The sequence below is a fragment of the Hippoglossus hippoglossus genome, chromosome 5 (assembly GCF_009819705.1).
Source record: "Hippoglossus hippoglossus isolate fHipHip1 chromosome 5, fHipHip1.pri, whole genome shotgun sequence".
Classification (NCBI taxonomy): domain Eukaryota; kingdom Metazoa; phylum Chordata; class Actinopteri; order Pleuronectiformes; family Pleuronectidae; genus Hippoglossus; species Hippoglossus hippoglossus.
Genome location: NC_047155.1, coordinates 23,222,364 through 23,244,523, shown reverse-complemented (window position 1 = coordinate 23,244,523; position 22,160 = coordinate 23,222,364). Strand labels below are relative to the sequence as shown.

Below are 22,160 nucleotides of genomic sequence, written 5' to 3'. Positions count from 1 at the left end.
ACTAGGCCTTTGTCAGACAAGAAGTGTATGTAGCAGTTATGAATTTTGTATATGACATGTGTATGTTGGGTGTATGTGAGGGGAGCTGAAAGGATGTGAGTCAACCCTCCCACAGATCTCCTGACACAAGGCACTGGCATTGTATTATAAAGCCTCACAGTCACCCAAGCATCTATTTTGGTGTAAAGAAGTGGTCCCCACAGCAAGCCGCAGATCAATTTAAAGCCTTATGGGTTAGTGTGTTAGGATTCTTAGAGGTGCTTGTGTCCTCTTGTCCCCTGTCCCCTGATATCCCCAAATACCCTGAGGGATGTTTTTAGTAACCAGAATGGAAGGAGGGACATGCTATGCATGCCATGGGTGAACAGTGAAGAGAGTGAATAATAAATATCACTTTTATTACTATTATGATTGTGATGCAGGTAGTAGGTCACATTATCCATCCTCATAAAAAACATCACTGGTTCCACACTACCAGTGTTGAGTGTGAACAATTGGAATACAGTGTATTCAGTCTGTGCAGTCATCTTTTACTTTGTCTTCACACAATAACCTGCAAGCGTCTTCCATAGCTGATCTTTTCCAATGATGATAAATAGACTAATAAGAGAACTGCAAACCGAACTTTGGATAGATGTAGATACATGACACATATCATCAATAAATCAATACACACCAGCATAGGCAGGTATCACACAAAGGAAGGCCTGGGGGGAGGATGAGATGAAAGAGAAAAAAAACAAAACAAAACATCACAAATCATCACTACTAAGTGGGACACCAAAAGACGAATGAGTCACTATAAATCTGCTGTGATAGGTCAGAAAAAGGTGTGAACCTGTTTGAATGAGTCTCTCCTTGCTAAGCTCCTCCTGCTATCTGGCTATAAATAAGACTGATGGTCAAGCCTGCCTGCCCCTGCACTCAGTGCTGCTAATAGAGTACCTGCCCCTTTTCTGCTGTACTAGACGAGCTGCCACTCAGTCTGTGGGGATTTCCTCTGCGATGCTCGGCTGTGCAGACATCGCAGAGAAAGAAAAAGTGCAAGAGGGATGCTAGTGTCCGTGTGTGTTCTGGGTCCCAGCTGGCAGAGGAGAACAGTGGGATCCTGCTAGAGGCTCAGCATGATCTGTTGACAGCGGTCAGCCTGGCCGAAGGGCAGCTGGGGAGGCAGCAGCAGGACCATCTGTATAGCCTGGTCAGAAGCTCTCTCTCACACACACACGCACGCAAACAGGTCCACACACAAACACAGCAGCAGTTCAATAAGCTAGGTGGAAACATTAGAAACCACTTCCATAAAACATTAACAGAGCGCAGAGACATGAGAGCCCACAGATAGTAAAGTCCACTGCCTGTGTATACGACGAGGTTTTAAATCAGGGCATGTCTCTGCATGGTCCAGTGTATGAATCAGTGCGATGGGCCTGTTGCCTCACAGGAACAAGCCCCTGCTAATAGAGTTAACCATGTGGTCACAATGACTGATTACTGACAACTCAGTCTCCCAGGGAAAGACAGAGGTGGCTGCTCTGGCGTCTTCCCTTGCGAGTGCATGCTGCGGAGGTCGGCGGTGTCCTTGGCAACCACAAGAGGAGGGGGGGTTGTTGAGCCATCCCCGGCTCAGCTGGTGGCGCCGCTGAAATCGAATGACCTTTTTCTTCTATCATTTACATAAGTCATTCTCTTCATATCACGCCAACCAACACAACGTGGGATGTTTTAACTTTTAGCTTTCAGCTTATCTTTCAATCATAGCTTTTAGGATGCTCAATCAATTTTCACTGAGTTTCAAAGCAGCGACAAGGCGTCCAATAAGTCATACTACTGCATAGACAAATATTTATCTTCCTCACATGTTCAACAGTTTAACATGTGCAACACGTAGGACGAGTCACTACTCACACTGAGCTGCATGCGTTTTATGATCGGGTCTTTGGGAATCATCCATCTAAATGAACAGCTTCTAGGGTTGCTTGCTATGTTCTCCATCACAATAACAACCACTAAACCATGTAACTTTCCTGGGTGTTCCCTAATCCAGTAAAGCAAGTAGAGGATGGAATAATTCATGCCCTACACAGACTATTGTGAGACACAGTAAAAAAAACGGAATGCTGCTTACACATTCAAGTTCAGAGAGTCCTGTGTGCAGAGTGTGTGTGGCAGCTGATCAATGACAGGGATTTGTCTCCTTTCCTGGATGTAGTGAGATTTGCTTAAAGGAATAGGGACGAGCTGTAGCTTTGACGAAGGAAATGAGAAGTATCAGAGTGGTGAAAAGAAAAGAGATAAGTGAAAGTTGATGCAGTACATTGCGTACAGTTAGCTAAAATGTATGGTGTGGTTCTGAAAATATATGATCCTAAATGAACCGCAGCACTGAAGGGCAGAGGTCCAACCTGGCTTCTATCCAACACTTTGGATCAACAAGCTAACCACCTGTGCTCTGCCTCTCCTCATCACCAGCGGCTGATACTGATGCTGATAAAGAAAATGGAGACACAATGAGCCCTCCTCCTCCCAGCCGAGGTGTAATCCAGCAGATAAGAAAGTCTGAAAAATGTGTGGACACCTTCTCTCATGCCTGCTAGCGACTGTCTCAGGTGTTTTGTCTTTTACTGTAAGTAACATCCCTGCAGTACAGTCTGATTGAACAGGGATAGACAGGAAAGCTGTCTGTATATGCTGCTGAAAGGAAATGGAAGACATTAACCTGGAACAGAGGTGTGTGTGGCATCAGCTGTTTTTGCTTTGAAAGCTTGAAGCTGCTGTGCAGACAGAGCTTGTGCTGTAACTCTACGCCTGGTGCAACTTAAGTTACAGATGCAGTTCAGTTACAAAAGCACAGCAGCACCACCTGAGTTCCAGGAGGAAGACTGAGAGGCAGGCACATACACAGTGCGCTGTGAACCAGTTTCTCATGGCTGCAAATGTGTCAAATAGAACCTGTCAGTTGTATCTGTAAGACTGAAAAGCAACAGCAAAGGGACACAAAGATGTGCTGTTGAAAATTGAGGTATTTGCAAATATGATTCACAGTGACAATAAATGTCCCTGTCTGGCACAGGTTATGTTTTGCCGTGCAGGAATGGAAAACCAATAGACACAGTAATGCTGAGGTGAGAGTGAACACGAGGAAGACTCACTGTCAGCACAGTGGCTTAATTACCGTCTCCACGTCTCCAGTGAGCATTATTCCCTGACATTCATCCCTGCGAGAAATCCTCTTCAACACAAGAGCATTTCTCACTTTTATGTACTCTGTAATCCCTAAAATACACCGTGTGTATGTTGTAATCCAGCCTGAAAGGCACCTTAACAAGTGTTGCTTCTCAATGCTGAACTACTGAAATAAATTTACATCACTCGCTTAAAGTATAAGTACAGAACTGATGCATTATGCTGTCCGTGTTTGCTCTCTGAAAGCCTGAGGTTATTTTGTACTAATATCTCTGAGCACTCGTGGAAAGAGGAGTCCCTCCACAGTTTAAAGAAATATGAGAAAATCTGATGGCTTTAGAAATGTCCAGCGTGTAAGATTTAAGAGGATCTATTCATAATTATGTTTTCTTTAGTGAATAATCATCTGAAAATAAAAGCCAATGTGTATTTGTTACCTTAGAAAGAGCTTTTTGTATCTACTACTTCCACAGAGTCCACCATGTTCCACAGCCATGTTTCTACAGTAGCCCAGAGGGGAAACACCAAACACTGGCTCCAGGGAGGGCTTACGTGTAGGTTATCATACACGTTTGGAAGGGGACGGGGAGACGATGTTGGTTGCAATATATAACTTCACCACTAAACACCACTATATCCTACACAGTGAACCTTTAAACAAAGGGCTGTAATAAAGCTCATACACAAGTTTTAAATTATTCAAAATTTCACTGAGTGCTCATCGTCAGGGCCCAGAGAGACTAGATGAACACATTTCCTGCACCTTTCAAAATCTCAAGCACAATGTAAAAGCTTAATAAACAACCTTTGACACTCCCATTAGTTAAACAGTAGGTTTTCACTGTAATAATCAACCAGGAGCGGACAGCTTCCAACGCTATGGCAATAAACCTCAAACTGAACCCCCCACCCCCATCTACTCGTTCTCTTGCTTTCAAAAAAACAAGACTGGTTTAGTGGTCTTCTTAGGAGCAGCCATCTGTCCATAGGTTGTTATCTGTTGACTCTTCTAGACTGAATACCAGTCTTAGTCGACAATGTTGTGAGTGACAACAAATGCCTGGTTGTTGCTTATTGTGTAAGCTCCAGTCAAGACGAACTGATAACGCAACATCGCTGAGGGCATTGTGGGAGGACACCTGAATTTACAACCAACATGAAAGTATAAGATACTACAATGTTAATGATTAGAATTCAGAATTAAAGCTTTAATAAACACAAAGTGTGTTTGTGGTTCTTATTACAAAAGGTTGCAATGACCTTTGGGTAATTTATGGCGTCATTCAATCTCTAACTTAGATTTACTTTAACCTCCCCATTAATCCTGACTGATTTACTGTGAAACTGTAAAGCACAGCGTCCTTTTAAAACACATCACAGGGTGGCAGTGGTTGTTTTGAGCCAGGGGAAACACCTGATGGCCTCTCTCTCACACTGCCCACCTGTGTGACCTTCGCATGGCCACCAGTGACATTGTCATCATTCATGTGGTGTGTGAGTGGCCTGCAGCCACACCACTGGCACCGATCAGATTGATAATGATGGGTCCAGACAGGGACAGGGTTATCGACAAGAGAAATTGTGAAGAATAAAGAAAATAATATCTCCAGCCACACTGGGATAAGATTAATAAGGTGGAAAGACGTATGTCTAACACATGGACTTGGGCCTTTTTGAATGACGGTGTCCTGCCAGAGACATCCATTGAAAATGTGATCCCAACATGTGATCATATTAGTATTGCTCTTATAAACCTAAAAAGGTACAACTGGTGTACATGTAACAGTTAGTTTATAACCTTAACTCCTCGTTTTTAGACTGTAGCACACTAGTGTAGTGTTTAAGCATAACCTCTTTTCTTACGGGGATTTTAAGTGTTAAATTTGTATTGCGTTAACGTATTAAATCCATGTCGCTACGAGCTATCCGGCTAACGTTTCTCCACTTGTTTTAGCACGGAAATGTACCATGTAGCACATCGTTTGATAACGAATGTCAGCAGAACTTGTGTTATTATAAAGCGGGCAGTTAATATAAGAGATAGGACGGGAACACAGACAGAGACGGACCGTGAGGAAACAGAGGTTATGTCGCATCACTGAGCTCCATTCATCCAACTGCAGTTTTCTAACTGGACCCTGCTCGCGCTCACCGAGCTACAGGCTCTCCGCGCTGCTTTCAAACCGGTTTGGAATTTCGGCGAATCAACAACCAAATGCTCCATTTTAGTTTGGACGGTTTTACGTTGCTGGACCAAGCAGCGCGGTGTAGAGCGAGGGAGCAACGCGCACCGCTTCGAGAGAAGCCAGCGAGCCGAGATAATCTCCTGTGGCATCGGGCGCATCTGTAAGTGAGGAGCGGTGAAACGTTAGGGGAAGACGCGGGGCTAAGACTCACCTCGTCGGTTAAAAAAACAGAAAATGTGTCTCCGGTGGCTCCGGCTCGGTCGCTTGGTTTACGGCTGAACGTTGTTGTCTCGGCGCACGGTTCACACGGTCGCTGTCTGTCCGTCGCTTCCTCCCGTCTCTCTCCGCCAGGGCTTCGCTGTGACGCGGCGCGGAACTACACGCTGCGCCGCAGACACCGCGGAGGAGCCAATAGGAGGAGGCGCTCCACGGCCCAGAGAGGAGGAGGAGCGGACAGAGGTCTCACTCTGATTTCCAAATAATCGACACCCAAAGATAAAGGGTTGAAGGTCCAGTGTGTAGGGTTTAGGTGAAAGGGATCTATTTCCAGATATTTAATATCAAATATCACTGATGTTTTGTGTGTGATCATCTGAATTGTACAAAGGTGGTTTTCTTTACCCTAGAACAGACCCTTTATATTTAAATAGTTTATACTTACATCGGGAGCGGGTCCTCTACGGAGGCCGCCATGTTTTTTACAGTAGCCAAGACTGGACAAACTTAACCCCCCTTGAGTTTTATGACAACTGAAGGTTACCACATGTTCTCTTACAGGTGAGGTGAGGGATATTCAGCTGCACCATGCAACTTTACCACTAGATGTCAATACATTTAACAACCTTTAACCTTTAACACGGACTAAACTACCGGAAGTGTTCTGAACAAGAACAAATTCAACTTTATTTCACCTGTGAGGCAGAGGTGCATCACACTTAGGATGAAATAAAAGACAAGTTAAGAGTTCACTCCCACTTTTCATTAGAGGAAATTGAGATCCTTGCATTTAAAGTGATAGTTCACCCAAAAAGGAAAATTCACTCATTATCTAGTCCACCAAACACTTTGGAGTTTCAGTGGTAAACAGCGTTTCAGCCAAATCCAATACAATTGAATAATGTGGCAACCACTTCTTCAAACATAAAAAAAACTACTGAAAATGTTTCCATAATGTTCCTGTGGTGTCATCCAAGTGTCTGTCAGCCCCGACATTCAAATTAGACTGGATACAAGGTCATTTACACCACGTTTTTAGCCTAAATGTCCTCTGATATCCTCCTTGGAGCCGTGGATCACAGCGGGCATTTAGGCTAAAAACATGGTGTAAATGATGCCATTTGGAGTGGAATTTAACTGTACACATTAAAATGGAGTATTTAGTTGTTGTCTTATGGACACTTGGATGACACCACAGGAGCAGTATGGATGACTTGGATGGGGTCGAACCGCCCTCGTCATGTTGCAAGCATTTTGTGTTTTCTTTCTGTTGTTTTTTACATTGGATAAATCGGTTACAATTGACTTCAATTGTAATGGATTTGGCTGCAACACTGTTTACCCCTGAAACTGTTTGTGGACTCAAACACTTCACCCAGCCCTCCATCGGCATAGTGGAGAGTAGATAATTAGTGAATTTTTATTTTTGGGTGAACTATCCCTTTAAATATTTTTCAATATCAAGGGTGCTTATGTCTTCCATTTCGAACTAATACCATCTTTGATAACCGCATATTTGAGCTCCTCCAGCTCAGGGGACGAACATGCTGGCTTCACTCTGTGCTAGTTCTTCTTGGCCAATAAGATGTCCCTCTCCCTGCCCTGTCATCACATGATGCTGGCTCAAATTTTGGAGATTAAGCGATTAGAATTCCCATCAAGTTTGTTTTCAATCTGATTATGTAACTGCACAAATCGGCTATGTGATAAAAATATATTACATTAGAGTATTGCATGCACACACTCTCCCCCACAAAATGTCCTTCATTCGTGCACATCTCCTGTGCAGACACTGATTTGGTTTTGGCTGGTGAGCAGCTCCACTGTTCAGTTGGAGGTTGAATGTCTTGCTCAGTGGCCCCTCAGCAGGAAAACATTCAGCACTTTCTCTCGTTCTGCAATCACTCAGTCGAAAACCTCACACCTTTAACCTCTAAACTACTGCCGCCCCTAGTTTCAATCTGATTGCGTAAGTGCTCAAATCAGATGCTAAGAAAAGATGTTACATGAAACTCTGAATGATGCGACCTCTGACTGCACTTGCAATGTCACGACCAGCTGGATAAACAGGACGAGAAGGAGCGCTCTTCTCCAGCCTTCATGTCAGACCGTGAGAAAATACACAAAAACGTCTCCATAGTGATTAATAACAATGATAAGTTTATTTATGTACCAGCAAATCTGTTTGCATTGTTTTGGACATTTTCCCTGCTTCTACGCCAGACACTTACAGTACAGTAGCATACAATATCTGTATTTGGAGAATGTTTTCAATAAAGAAGAGCACATTTTTGAATAACATATTTACAAACAGCCGAAATACCGGAAATAAAACAGATGAGACAGAACAGAAAAATAATTTTACATGTCCTTTAAGTAGTATTTGTCATTTGACAAAGCACAAGATGCGAGGATAAGAAGAGACAAGCCTACATTACACTTTTCAGTGAATCATCAGTCAAGTGCCACAGCAACAACAATGCAAAGAGTGAACCGAAGTCAGGTTACGGGTCATTGACGAAAACAAAGACTTAACTGATAAAAATGGGGACCCAATGATGAGGACTGTTAGGAAAGAAGAATTACAGTTTAAGACAAAACAGAAATCACACTTGTTAGCTTCTCTAAAGCTGAAAATAAGATGCTTTTTGATTCCAGACAAAAATAACTTCACAGTGCAGTGTAAAACAAAGAGGTCAAAAACAGAACAAATTATTTGTAGAATCTGCTTATGCAGCATCATTACATACAGGATGTCTTCAAGTTACTATGTGTCCACACTTAGAGCAAAAGGTTTAATGTATCGTGACATGTCAGGTGACCAAAACTGAACTTTGGGATAAGGTAAATGCAAAAAACAGTGACCATTGGAAAAACCTATTGCAAAGAGGCCGTGTAGGTTCGTTCAGGAACTCGATTGCAATCTCGAATATAAAGCTTCTGCATGTAAAGCACTGTGCACTGAGAAAGACAGGGCAACTTTAAGCAGTAGCTCAGACAAAAGGCATTCAGAAGGTTTAAAGTTGCATGGGAACCATAGAAGTGTAATGTGGTCCTAAGGATTCTCTCCTGCATTTACGAGGTTACTTTTTGTGTTAGATCCTGATTTACGATGCCACCTTTCCACGCATGCTCATATGAATATTCATATGAGACACTGGCACGCTGCAGCATCAGATTCCACCACAGACTTAGAGACAGGGAGGAACAGCAGCAGAAATCAGGTCAGAGAGACTGTGGCGAACAACTGTTTGCGCCTTGTAACTTGCATTAATATCTTTTTCTCTTTTTGCAGCCACAGAGAGAGAGAGAGAGCCCCACGCGTCTCCTCCGCTGCATTGTTTCTGCGTGCTGAGTGGTGACCCAGGCTTCTGCTGTTCTCTGGCGCCCTCATGTGGAGCTGACCAGGGCGATCTGCTGCACCTTGTCCAGCTGTGTCAGCAGCCGTTTCATGCGGTGTTTGAGCTGAGGCAGACGGGCCAGAGGTTCTGGAGGCTCCAGCTCTCCGGTGTAGTCTAGCCAGCTCTCCAGTACTGAGGAGCAGAAAAAGAACCAGGGATGAGCACATGGTTACAAATGATGTGGTTCTCTGAGCGCACAAAGACGGTACACACAATTCTCAGGTGTACATACACCTGTGTGTTTTGATGCCGATCTAAGACCTATGCCGATCTAAGGTGTGATGCAATCCTCACAGCTTGTTATACATGGCAAAGACCTCTGTGCTGTTGCATAATGTCACGGCTCCTCAAAAGCAAATGTGTTTACATTCAATTCATCACTGAGTAATGCTAATGTGCACATAGAGGTCCTGTGCTTCACCCAGTTTAATGACAAACCTCAGAAAAGTGAATTGTGACGCTTTTACTTCACAATTCACAGGTCACAATGTTATATTACCACTATTATAACAGCAGGAAACACATCAAACTGAGACTCTGCAGAGAAACAGGTGGAATTCTGATTAACAGTTAAACTTAATGGCTAATAAACTGAGAATCTTCATTAGTGGAATGTCAAAATAGTTTACGTCAAAAATAATTCATAAGTCATCTTGTTGGATAGAAACTTTATACATGAAGCAGCTGGCTGTTGCCATTAACCTGGACTAAAGGGCCACTGATACACTTGCATGATTCTTGCTGTTCTGGGTTTGTACCCCCATGGTTGAATGCACTTATTGGAAGTTGCTTTGGATAAAAGCCTCCGTTAAATGATATGTGATGCAATGTAAAGATATAAGCAGGCGTCATCTTCACCTATTTAACGTAATTTAATGAGATTCCCCATCCTATTGAAGACACAAAAACTAAAACAGTCAACTGCCAGTCTTACCATCCAGCTCCCGTTCAATGAAGTCCATCCTGTGTGAGACCTCATCCTGGACTGCATCTATGTGATCCAGCAGATTGATCTGCCACTGTTGATGCTGTCTGCTGTTGTCTGCAGCCTCTTCAGTATCTCTCCCCTCCTCCTCGTTCATCTCAGCCTGGGACCATGAGCCACCCAACAAAGCCTGAAAACGTTGAAGTGAGCTCATCAGACAAGATCTTCATTAAAACCAGGATCAGACCTGATTATATGAAAGCTTTGCAAAATCATTCATACACTGAAGACACTGACCTGTCCCAAGGAACATTGGGACAACAGTGATCCGGTTAAACTTTATAAAACGTGTTATCTATATTCAGAAGCTTTAATTACATCACATAGAGAATGTTAATTATTTCAAAAACAATTCTGCAGCTAGTGCAGTATTTTGTTAGTGGCTGCAACAACAAGACATCCGGCAAATCCTTGATTCCTGCCTCTGGCTGACATCTTCTCCATAGCAACCTCTCCTAAGGTCACGGACACTGTCTGACCAACTGATTTTATGAGAAGTCATTTCTCCTCTATTTATAATTTGCAGTGATTTGCTGAATAGTATCATACAACATTTTGTGTGCTTATACTTTTTGATATTTTCGGGAGGTGTGGGTGTTAATGGTTAGTTCACTGCTCTATAGTGACAATTATAGCTGCACTGTAAACATCCTTGTCTGCTGTGGAACAAACCCCAACCTTGTTATTGTTTGCTGTTGATTTGGGCTTGTCTGTCTCCAGCAGGCTCCCGTAGCGCTGCTCCCGCTCCAGGAGCTCCTCAGTGCTTCTCATGCTGTCCTCCAGCTCTGAGCCCTGTCGGGTCTCCACCACCAGCCTCTGCTCCACTGCAGGGTAGTACGCCCGCGGTTTCTGATAGCAGTGTTCACTGATAATGTATGAGTCTTGGAAGGATGGGAAGGGGGAGGAGTAGGATGACGTGGAGGTGGCAGCTGTAGCAGCACGGCTCAGCTTCTCCAAAGCATTTGACATTAAAATTTCTCCTCTGCTCATGTCCTCATCTGGAGTCACGGGAGACGGAGCTGCGTCACTGCCCCGACATGAGTCAAAGCCAGTCAGTGACCTCTCCAAATGTTTCCATGGCTGCCGCCATAGCTGCAGGTCAGGGTGTGTGTTGCTTCTGGGGAGGAAAAAAGAAAGATTAGACCACAGTGTAACCCTCACATGAATATTACAACAAAGCCGAGATAGTTCAAATGACATTACCCAGGACAAAACTAATTTCTGCCAAAATCTTCTTTCAATTTAATGTCTGTAGATAACAGAAAAAGACCCTCAAGTTTGTTCATGCAGTTCCTCTGTACTCACTGTAAGACGTTCATCTTGAGCTGCAGTCCGTTGAGGATCTCGACCACGTGGTGTACGTCTCCCAGCAGCTGGTGGGTGGTGGTGATCTTCTTGGCGTTTTGGTGAGAGTAGTTCTCTTCCAGGAAGGAGAGGCCATACATGTGACCATTGCTCAACCACTCACGATCATACCAGTAGCGCAGACTCTGTCTCTGACCTGAGAGGGATAAAGGAAATTGCATTAAATCAAAGTTAAAAACAATCTTTCTAATAGTTTGACAATAAATAAAGCCACTGTTGGGTGCTCAAGTGTCTCTTTAAGAACGAGGCTGTCTTCTTGCTGTTGCAGCTGCTAAGTTAGTGTGCAACACTTATTGGCTTAGTGGAATTATAGATTGCAGACACGGAGACTCCATATGTAAATACAGTACGTGCGTACATGTACACCACACTGCACGGCAGATTTAGCTTGGTGCACAGTGAGTCAAACGTCAAAAACATTCGAGACCAGAAGCTGTTAACCCCTCCTTGTTCTTCAGGCTTCAGCCCATTCAATTTTTAAAAAAGATAATAAATTATCAATGCATCATTTAATTCAAGTCTCAGCTTTGAGAGAAATGTAGAGAGAAATGTAAGCCTTCAAACACAGTGCCAAGATTTTAGGGGTTCAAAAATACTTGGCTACTCAAATTAGAGCTGAGACTTGGCACTTTAATGAAGGATCCATTATTTTATTTCAAATTTGATCTGCTGAAGCTCAGAACCTAAACAACAAAAAGTGTGTAACTGTCCAAATATTTCCGGCCCTGGCAGTACAATTCTTCAGTTCTCAGTTATAGAGGCATAGTTTTATACTTGATCTAAAAATATATACCAGTGTATTCCTCCACCTTGAAAAAGTGTCGCTACACTCTGACGCTTAAAACTGTTTTTCTTTCCCCATTTAGCTAATTCAGCTAGTGTGCAATTATGCAGCTCTTGATTAATGTGTTTACCGTGTACACACCTGAATGGCCCCTGAAAGCCTGTAACATTTAGATATTGAGGCCATGGAGATAAACTACAGCTCGCTATTTTTAGCTTCCCAACAATAAATGTTAATCTGAAGCACAAACATTCTGTTGTTTTACAAAAAAAACGTCTCTGCTTACCACAAATTAGTTTAATGTAACCTGAGGTGAACATTGTTCTCTCAGCAGGAAACTAAACAACCTTTTGATGCATGGCAACAGAAAATCAAGGCAAAAACCAATTGCAAAGAATATACTAGTCTATGAATTAAATAAATAATAATAAGTTAAATATGAGTTTTGAATAAGAATAATTACTGCTCACTGGGAAGCAGTCGTCAAATAAATAAACCAAACATGAGTAGTGAAAGACGTTGGATCAAAATGGTTGTTTCTTGTTCACCTGGTGGGTCTCTGCAGATGTAGCAGGTGTATCTGTCTGGAACGTTTTCTTCCAGCAGCCCCATGCAGGTGCCATGCTGCCAACACAAACAATCTTCACACTGAGGGAAGGATAAGATGTAAAAGTTTCACATTCATAACTCAAAGCTTGTAATACCTAACATTTAGACAAAATACATACGCTGACAAGAAGCAAACAACAAGCTCACCTGGATCATGAAGTCATTCTCTTCTTCCACCTCACAGATACATCGCACTATCTCCTGGTCACTGGTGTCCACGGCACCAGAGTCCACACTCAGGGGAGGTGTGGTGACATCCAAATCCAACCCAAAGTCATCGTCACTCCACCCACAACTGTCCGTGGACCAGTCACTGATACTATCCTCATCTATGGTATAAGGGACAAACAGACCTATTGGTTTTTCCTGGCAATTACACAGCTTGTCAGGATTTTGTTTTCACGTAAAGTTTTAATTAAATTGTAGCTCAATTAACATTCTTTAACCCTGACGAAAGCTGTTGCACTATGGGTTTTAATGAATATTTGTGGTTTCCATGATGAAGCAAGCCATAGCAGCAAAGAACAGCTCAGGATTCAATCAACCAAGCGAAACAGCTGTGTCAGCTGCTGGTTTCATTACCTCCACCAAGGAGGAGATGTTCTCATTGCTAATTGTTTGACTGTCTGATTACTTGAAAAATATAGAGTTGATTTCCATAACATTTTGTGCTGGGGTGAGGCATGATTCCACAAAGCTCCTATTCCATTTTGGAGCTAATCCAGACACATATGGGCGGATCCAGGAAGTATCTTTTTTTATTTTCTTTAACATGGCGAGATAGGGTGTTAGCCTTGGTGGAGGTTCTGGTTCTGCATGTAATTAGCAACAATATTTGGACACAGATGTGATGCAATTTGTACTGAAACACCCGCCTGATGGATTGAATCCAAAGGAAATAGAATGGAGGGGAGAGGAGGCCATGTACAGTCACACACACACAAACTAATATACACACACACGCACACACACACTGAGTCATCAAGATACCCACCATCCACATGTATCTGCTCTGTGTAGCTGTATCCAGGCCTGCTGGGGTAGGCCTCAGGCTTGTGATTGTGTGGGGGGGGGGTTTTGAGTGGCAAATGCAATTTGGACTGAAGACCCAATACTGAGATGTCAATATTCTCCTCACTACCTGTGTAGTCTGTTAATACAGGGAAGGGGGGAAGCAGATGTAGAACAAAAAAGTCAACTTTGGAAATGCTACACAAACGCCCATCAGGAGGTGACAAAATGTGGCACAACAAAACATTACGGACATACGATAAGACTAAATAACAATCAGGGATACTCAATTTGATAAAAATCTATGTGGCCTGCCTTTCAGGCCTGTGAGCTATGGGAAATGACCAATCAGTGTTAAGATAGCCTACACATGTGTGACAATGCTAAATACACTGGTGTGAATGTCATCTAGAAATAAGAGCAAACACTGTTTGTTTGGATTAGTCACGATCAGTGCCACGATATGTTCTGACTTCACATCACCAGTTCTGTCATATAAAAGGAGTCAAGAGCTTGACTAACAGAGGTAAAAGAAAATGAGTTGGAGCTTTTTATTTGGCACAATAGAGTGTCAGAGGCCAGCGACAGATGTAACACTTCTCCCACACACAGAGGCTCAGCCACCACACCAAGAGGAGTGAATAGAGCAATTCATGCGATGCAGGCTAGCCATTTCCACAATGTCACAGTGAGTGCACATGCAGAGCAGCAGAGATGTGAGGAGGACGCCTGATGCCAGGGACCCCTTCTTACCAGACTTGGCCTTCTTTTTCTTCTTTTTCTTCTTTAATTTAATGCGGAGGAAGTCCTTCTGTTTCGGCTTCTCTTTCAGTTTGTCTTTTACGGACCCTAGGGATCATTAAGTGGCACAAGTTAAGCCCCGTGTGAAAACAGCAAACGCTACAGGTTACTATTCTACATGCAAAATTGTACTGGCAGACAACAGTGAGAGGGCAGGACTCTACGGGACACACAATGCAGTCATTTTCATACTGACCAATGTCAAAGCCACTCCTGTCCAAATCCTTGTCCTGCTGCTGGCATCCGTTCCTGTCCAGCTGGTTCTCCTTGCTTTTCTCCCTCAGCAGTGCCCTGAGCTGATGGCCCTGGGTGTTGATTGCTGGAGGGGCTGATGTGCGTCTGCCTGCGGTCTTCACCTCGCCACGGGGAAGCACAGCCCCTCCAACAGAGTCTGAGAAGGAAAAAAAAAACAAATCCCAAATATTTACACAAGAATGGAGGTACAGTATATTCACAATTTAGCCTTGTTTTAGAGGTTTATGATTACAAATTACATCATGTCACGATTCAGCCTCTCTGATTTTATTGCTGCATGGAGGTAGCAAGTTCATTTTTATGTCCTCTTGCAGACTAGTCTGTCCACCTTCCATTCAGAGATTTCCACCTGACCTGAAACAGGTCGGAACAATCACAACTATTTACATGTGTCTATAATGGGACTGGTCTGACAATGACTGACGCAGCTAAAACGCTTTTATTTAAGAAATACTGAACACTAAAATGTCTTTTTTGAGCTGGGAACTACATTTTGTGAATTGTATTCTTTGATGAAATACATTAATGCTGGTTATAAAATCACATGTATTACCGAATTTATATATATTTTTTAAAAACAATGGATTTCAATATGGCCCCTAACTCCGCCTTCTGTTTCAATCAAGATGGCTGCCATGCATCTGGAGAAATCGGCAGAATCCGCAGTATATAACAGTAATAAACATACTGGATGGTATATTCTCTGGAAGGGAAGGACAGTCAACCTCAGTTACTGCGTTTGTTGATATCTAAGTCACATGTTTCGTCACTCTGACTGGCTGTAGGTCTATCCAACAGCAGTGTAACTGGAGAGGAACTCACGCATAGAGGCAGAGATGGTGCGCCTTCTCTTAGGAGTGTCCAAACCGGTAGCTGGAGTCGGTTTCTCTGAGGCCCTGGTCTGGACGTTCCTGGTGGGGCTGCGCTCCTCCTCCAGAGGCTGCTCCTCGCCATGGTAATATTTCATATGGTAGTGCAGCAGCTTAGCTTTACGGAATGACTTTGTGCAGCCGGGAGCACTGCACTTAAATGGGTTGTGGTCGAGGTTGATGGACAGGACGGGAGGAGGTTGGTTTTTGATAACTCTGTACACTAAGACAATAAAAAAAAAAAGCCTGTCAACGATGCATATCAAAGAATGTGTGACGACTGAATTTGTTTATTAAATGTTGGGATGTACTCACATGGTTCTCTGCTGAATCTATTGGGGTTGTGGAAACCTTGCTTCCTCACCGCTATCAAAGATCAAGAAAACACTATTTATGAACTTGAACATATACCCAGACACTATGGGATGCAAATTGCTCTCAGTTTCTCATTTTCACAGTGAATTTTCTTCATTAACACCTACGTTTCACAGGCTGGGGAGGGGGCACATCCACTTTAGGCTGAGAGCTTTCTGATTGGATGTTTGGTTTCTTCTCCTCGTCTCCATTCGATTCTGTGGTTGTCATAGTGACAGACCCCTCCTCTGTCTTTGCTGACGTCTGAGTGGGTAACTCGGTGTATGGCTTGGGTGACTCTGTATATGGCTTTGTTCCTCTCCATTCTGTCTCCAGCGGTTCCTCCTTCAAATCTCCATTTACATGACACTGGTCAACATTTGGTTTTTCGTCTTCCTCCACCTTCACCTTCACTCCATTTGGGAGTCCTGTTGCCTTCTCTGCATCCATGGACTGATCTCCTTGCTCTGATAAGTCCTCTTCCTGTTTGATGGTGGGGGCAGCCTCGATCTCAGCGTTTGTTTCCTTGCTCTTCTCATTTAACATCCCCTCTTCGTGCTCCTCATCCTCGCTGTTGCTGTCCTCCTCCTGGTCGGACGTGCTTCGTCTGGCTCGTTTGTTTTTGGGACCTCCGTTCTCCTGAGGCCTCCGGTCTCTACGGTTCGGGGCCCTCCTAACCATGTTCCTCTCAGATGAGTGAGACTTCCCGCCACCAGCACTGCCTCTCTATTTGACAGCGGGATAAAGAGGAAGTTCAGGAACAGGAATTTTTTTTAATTAAAATAAAAAGCTCATGATGTGATTGAAAGAGGACAATATACTTAAACAGTGTCTTACATAGATTGATTATGAATATTTATGATTACATATTGCATTTACCTCTTTAATAAACGGCTTCACATGTATGTCTTTCACTGTCTGGATGACACCATCATAGAATTTCACAGTGTAGGATGCTGAGAGGGATAAAGCAGAACAAATTAATGTAAACCATGTTTAACGTAAGCCTCAGCTGCAAGTCAGATAGACACATGTACAGACTAGTGTATGTGCTTCAAATGCTCTTTTTCTTCTTAGTGAGACATTCCCTCATTCAGATTTTTGTAATTGCGTTTAAGACAGATCTATCTTTAGTTTCTCTTGCCAAAGACAGAGAAAACCATTTAGCTAACATTGAAGGCCACTCATTACCACGGTTTCTTTTTGAAAGTGACAGTTGGAAATTTTTAACTAAGCTTCCTCACACAAAATATTGTTCTGAAAACACAAATCTTAAATAACCAGGAGAAAATCTTTCTCATCTTCCACATAAACTTGACTCAATCAACCTTACAATCATTAACTGGAAACATCGAGGAGCAGTAGATTAAACAACTTGAATGAAATTAATTCATATAAACATTTAACACCTGAAGTTATTAATACCCACCATCTTTATTGACTGAAATGACCTTAGCAGGGTAGAAACGGCAGTCGGACCAGCTGGCTAGGACCTTGTCATTCACATGAAAGTCCTGGAGGAAGGACACAGATGTTCAATCTCTGGCACACCGTAGGCACATTATTAAAATAACAGCGGTGGAGCTGTTCAAAACGCAACAAACCCTATTGTTATTATATCTATATATTAAAATATTGTTAAACAACAGCACTCAAATTTAAGTAAAAGTAAAAATACCAATTAAGAAATTCAGATTAAGAGTTCCTCTGCTTTGTTACACAGTGTATAAACTCACAAAAGGCTAGAGGTACCAAATTTTACCCATAGGTGGGGCAGTTTCCATATTTAACACAGGTCCAAACAGGATGAGCATTGTTCTTTATCTTACAGGCACAGGAGCGTCGTCCGGCAGGCCCTGCCGCCTCAGCTGAATCCTCTCCACGGGTCTCAAGTAGGGACTGGTCCAATCAAACCATTCGTCGTAACGGTGGCTCCACTGTCGGTAATGTATCAGTACTTTCTCATCGTCGTAGTCAATCTTCTCTATGTTTGCAGCATACCTACAGGAAAAAAGACATCCAATAGTGTTCAATTGGGCCTTTGACTGACTGACAGAGGAGGATACTTCCACAGGACTAAGTGTCTTATCCATCATGTCAACGAAATAATGAAGGCAGTAAGTAGGGTGAAAAGAATTAGTATTGTGATTGTATAATTCTTATGACTTAATATCTAATTTATTAGTTACACCAAGCCAGTGTAACAACAGCTAGGAGCCAATAGTGTGCCCAGGGGATGGCCAGTTAGCATTGGCAAGTAAATGGGAGCTAAAACGGCACAGCTGACCCGTGAGAGTTGTAACAGCGACACATGCACCAATTTTTGGAAATATGACTGATGATATAAATAGTCTCTACTGTATCTATCATTGTGTGTATGATTTATTTTTTACGCTTGGACTCTTGTTAAAATACTAAACAAAAAACGCAATAAATCATTATGTTGAATCGCAATATTTAAAATAGTAATAATAATGACCTATTTGTCCTACTACAAGGATCTGTATTAACTGTATTTCTACCCTTTGACGTTTAGCACCCAACAGGAAATTGTCAAATGTATTCTTACCAAGTAGAAATACTCAGATTGGTTGATGTGAGGGGCGACACCTGGGTAGAGAGTGCATGAGGTGGAATTTAAACATCAGTGATAGCTCTCTCACTCGGTGTAAATTCTCCAGACAATGACTGGCTCTATTCATACATCTGCCCAATCGGACATTACAGGCACTTTGTACAAGAGAGCTGGAAGAGTTAAGTCCGTTCAATGACCAGCCCAACTGATTTGGACATCTGCATTCTAACATAAAACTCCTCCAGGTAAAATGTGTGTCGATAAAAAGTAAGGAAGTAATGTAATGATTAATGGAAGGTAATAACTATTACTGCAGAGAGAGTTATCACTTTTTATAAACGAAAAGGTGGGGAGAAGTTAATATATGCACAAAGTTTTACTTTACACACAAAAAGGCTGCTCACATTGTTGTGTTCGAGGCTGATGTCACATGTCGTTTTGATCTAAAAATGCTTGTGGAACAATCATCAGACCGTCTCATTTGAATTTTTCCTAATTATAACCATAAAATCCCAGATTCATATTTCAGTCCTTCATTATTAATCCAGGTCAAAGGCTGGTTTCCTGTCAACTTAAGACCACACACCCATTACCAGCTGTTGTTTACTGTCAGGAAAGCAATGATGCAATAAAAGGATCTTCCTACACTCACTCAGATTCTTAATCATCTCATGTTTGTTAACACACAGAATAGTTCAACCCAGGGCCCAGAGAGGAAGGTATAGGAGTTTACAGTGAGAGAGTGACGGAAGTGAACAGTAACATGGATGGAGAGAAATGAGCAAGGCCATGACTCACCAGTTTTTGAGGCTGTCTCTGGCCTCAAGCTGAGCTCCCACCTCAAAAGTAATCCCTCTTCTGTTAGGGGGCGTCTTACTCATACTGCCCACATCAAGGCTCCCTTCCTGCACACACACACACACGCACACACATGTTAACCAATCAAAACTACATCTATATGACCTTGGACACACTACTAAGAAACACATTGTGTCTAGCCATGGATAAAACACACATGACTATCAAGGACTTTGCAGGCGAGCTCTCCCAGGCCATCTCTAACAATTATTCTACCAGAGTATGGTGGTGAATCACAGCTTTACACCTGAGTAGCAATTTAGGTGAAAGTGAGCCACTCCCACTGTGAGGCAGCAGGACAACAATGCAGTCCAGGCTGTCAACAGCAATCATACACATGCTACAGATTACACAAGGTACACAAGTGTACAGGTGAGCCATGCCCCTCAAATGGTAGTGAAATGTGCAACTAACATCAGATGTTCAGTGATCTGGGAACAACCTCACGCAGGTTCCTATGAGGGTCCTGAGCAGTAAATACAAAAGAGGACTATTCAATAATATGGCAATATGTGATTTCTGTATTATTAGATTCCCCATCGAGGTGACACAATGCGAGACGGTACAAGAATGACTAAGGTAACTTAGCATAGCTTTCACTTCCCACTGTCAGCATCCATCTGTACAGTAGGGAACTAATAAATAACAATGCACCAATATGTCTTGAGGGTTAGGGTTAGGGTCGCATGAAGTCGCATCAAATACAGATTAAGACTCTGCAGCTGATGTTCAGCCCTCCAGCTGTGATAAAGGGCTGTGTGGATCTGTTTGTCTTACGCTGAAGATAGCCTCCTGATAGCGACCCCTCTATCGTCACACATGCAAACAGAGATTTCGGCTACATCTATTAGAAGCGGAATGGTTTCCGTGATAAATCTGGATGGCTTACTTTCCTCTCGGGGTGACTCGGTTCATCGCTATAGCGGAGTTACTGGCTTTTCGGCGCAGCCCTCAAACCGGATGTCTTCGCACTACTCGGCCCACGTGTTTTCTGCTCAGTCGAGTTCACGTTTAGACACAATGGGAGACAATGGCTCAGACGCCCCTATGACTAGCCACCCTTTGCAGGTTGATACCGATCGTGGTGAATGATGCTGGCGATAAAAACATTTGGTAAAATAAGAGAATTTAATGAAATCGTGCATTTTAATGGCCTGCACAGCGAGATAGAGAGATAAGAGAGTCAGACGGAAGACAGCGACACAAGCAGGGCTCACACACGGAGTTGTACCGGTGCTGGCATCAGTCAGGAGCCGGATAATGATTATCTGTTACACCGTGACGTTAAAGTGCGCATTGTGTAATAGCATGTAATGATTAATGCAACATTAGGTTGATGTTTTACTATAATAAACGGAAAAACTCAGCACCCATACCCTTTCATGTATTAAAGACGCGCAGCCAAGAGTCCCCTGATCAGAAGTATGAGCTGTTTTTCAAGCACAGTGGTAAACCGATGCCTCGGGACGCAGCTTGGGGTCTATTGTTAAACACTTGCACCACTACGGACACTTTATTGTCCAGTGTTTTATAACCAGTGGGTGTAGCGCGAAAGCAACGGCGAATACGCAGGCGGCCAGGGCGAACGTGATTGGTCAGATCACTTCGGCATGGGCGGGACACTCGCCGTGCTAGCATCTGATTGGCCGCGCGGCTGTCATTCACGCAGCTCGTCGGGGCCTCGCGCTGGGCCTACTCTGAGACTTTCGAGCGAGCGGCGAGGAAGAATCACGAAGCTTCAAACTTCCCCCAAGTGACAAAAGCACGGAGCCGCGGATCGCGGGCCCACCGGTGGCGATGCACGCGGCGACCACACGCCACGACAGCCCCGACACAAACACGACGAGGACTCGAACCCACGAAGCGTTTGATCGGCGACTTCGTCATGTTTGTTTTGAACTCGAGGAGCCGACACGCGGCTCCGCACCATCCCTGCTGCTGAAGCATCCACCACGGCGGGCCTCGCTCGCGGTGCTCCCGGGGCTCGTTTCGCTCTAAAACGCGGAGGGGAGAGGAGCCTTGTGCCTCCTACCTGTTGTCCGGTCACTCTCTGTCCGGCTGGCTGCAAAATGGTGTCATTTAATCCCGTTGAAGAGCAGGTCCCGCCACCTCCGCCTGTCTCCTCCGGATCACGCAGTTGAATTTCTCCCCCTTGCATTCACCACCGGCGCGGGCTGCGAGGCGCCGCACTGCGCATGCGCGGCCAGCAGCCCTCATGTATTCCGATAACCCCACAGAATAACATCGTAGATAGGTTACAAGAGCTGTTGTTGTGTTGTCTCTGTGTGGCTTCATATTGACTATTAAACATCGAATCAATGATAAAAGCACCTGAATTAAAGGTCCAGTGTGTACGATTTAGGTGAAAGGAATATATTGGCAGAAATTGAATATAAATATAATGCTAGTGTGTTTCATCTAAATTGTACAGATAGTTTTCTTTACACTAGAATTTACAGTAGTCCAAACTGGACAAACTAAACACCTTTCAGTTTTTATGACGACTGAAGGCTGCCACAGGTTCTCTGTCATGTGTGGAAGGGGAAGGGGAGGGTGAGGTGAGGGGTATTCAGTTGCAACATGACACCTCACCACTAGATGTCACTAAATCTTACACACTGAAGATGGAGGAAATACCAACTTGTTATCAGCAGCAGCATCCTAACTTTCCTCTCATACGTATGGATACATTCGGATCCAGTAGGTCA

At 43.5% G+C, this 22,160-nt stretch overlaps 2 protein-coding genes across 6 annotated transcripts in view; both read right to left on the bottom strand.

The window, feature by feature from the left end:
- Positions 1–5,735, bottom strand: part of ndrg3a (ndrg family member 3a) — a 31,752-nt gene extending 26,017 nt beyond the window's left edge. For both annotated transcript variants that reach the window (XM_034584676.1, XM_034584677.1), the window contains exon 1: positions 5,581–5,735. The gene's annotated coding sequence lies outside the window, so the exon portion shown is untranslated. The remainder of the gene's footprint in view (positions 1–5,580) is intronic.
- A 1,987-nt stretch (positions 5,736–7,722) lies between these two features.
- Positions 7,723–21,646, bottom strand: phf20a (PHD finger protein 20, a). 4 transcript variants are annotated; one of them, XM_034584674.1, is made up of 18 exons: positions 21,485–21,585; positions 19,393–19,499; positions 18,589–18,629; positions 17,849–18,020; positions 17,449–17,533; positions 16,899–16,975; positions 16,148–16,745; positions 15,981–16,031; positions 15,619–15,888; positions 14,738–14,932; positions 14,494–14,589; positions 13,724–13,879; positions 12,877–13,058; positions 12,669–12,768; positions 11,277–11,472; positions 10,650–11,088; positions 9,921–10,101; positions 7,723–9,118 (listed from the first exon to the last, which is right to left on the bottom strand). In XM_034584674.1, exons 7-18 carry the CDS (start codon positions 16,698–16,700, stop codon positions 8,976–8,978), a joined length of 2,562 nt encoding a protein of 853 aa, XP_034440565.1. In that variant the 5' UTR covers positions 16,701–16,745; positions 16,899–16,975; positions 17,449–17,533; positions 17,849–18,020; positions 18,589–18,629; positions 19,393–19,499; positions 21,485–21,585; the 3' UTR covers positions 7,723–8,975. The 4 variants fall into 4 exon arrangements, with proteins under 4 accessions (XP_034440565.1, XP_034440563.1, XP_034440564.1 ...); XM_034584672.1 differs by lacking the exon at positions 18,589–18,629 and having other exon boundaries at positions 21,485–21,646; XM_034584673.1 differs by lacking the exons at positions 13,724–13,879; positions 18,589–18,629 and having other exon boundaries at positions 21,485–21,646.
- Between the last annotated feature and the right edge of the window lie 514 nt (positions 21,647–22,160).

What these genes read in the sequence shown, in the direction of transcription:
- phf20a (XM_034584672.1), bottom strand. Translation starts at nt 21,610, where the DNA reads ATGCAAGGGGGAGAAATTCAACTGCGTGATCCGGAGGAGACAGGCGGA. An exon ending in CACCATCTCTGCCTCTATGC is followed by an intron (nt 14,933 to 15,618) that starts GTGAGTTCCTCT and finishes TTTCCTTCTCAG; the next exon opens with ACTCTGTTGGAGGGGCTGTG. An exon ending in CAACAGCAAACAATAACAAG is followed by an intron (nt 10,102 to 10,649) that starts GTTGGGGTTTGT and finishes CAACGTTTTCAG; the next exon opens with GCTTTGTTGGGTGGCTCATG.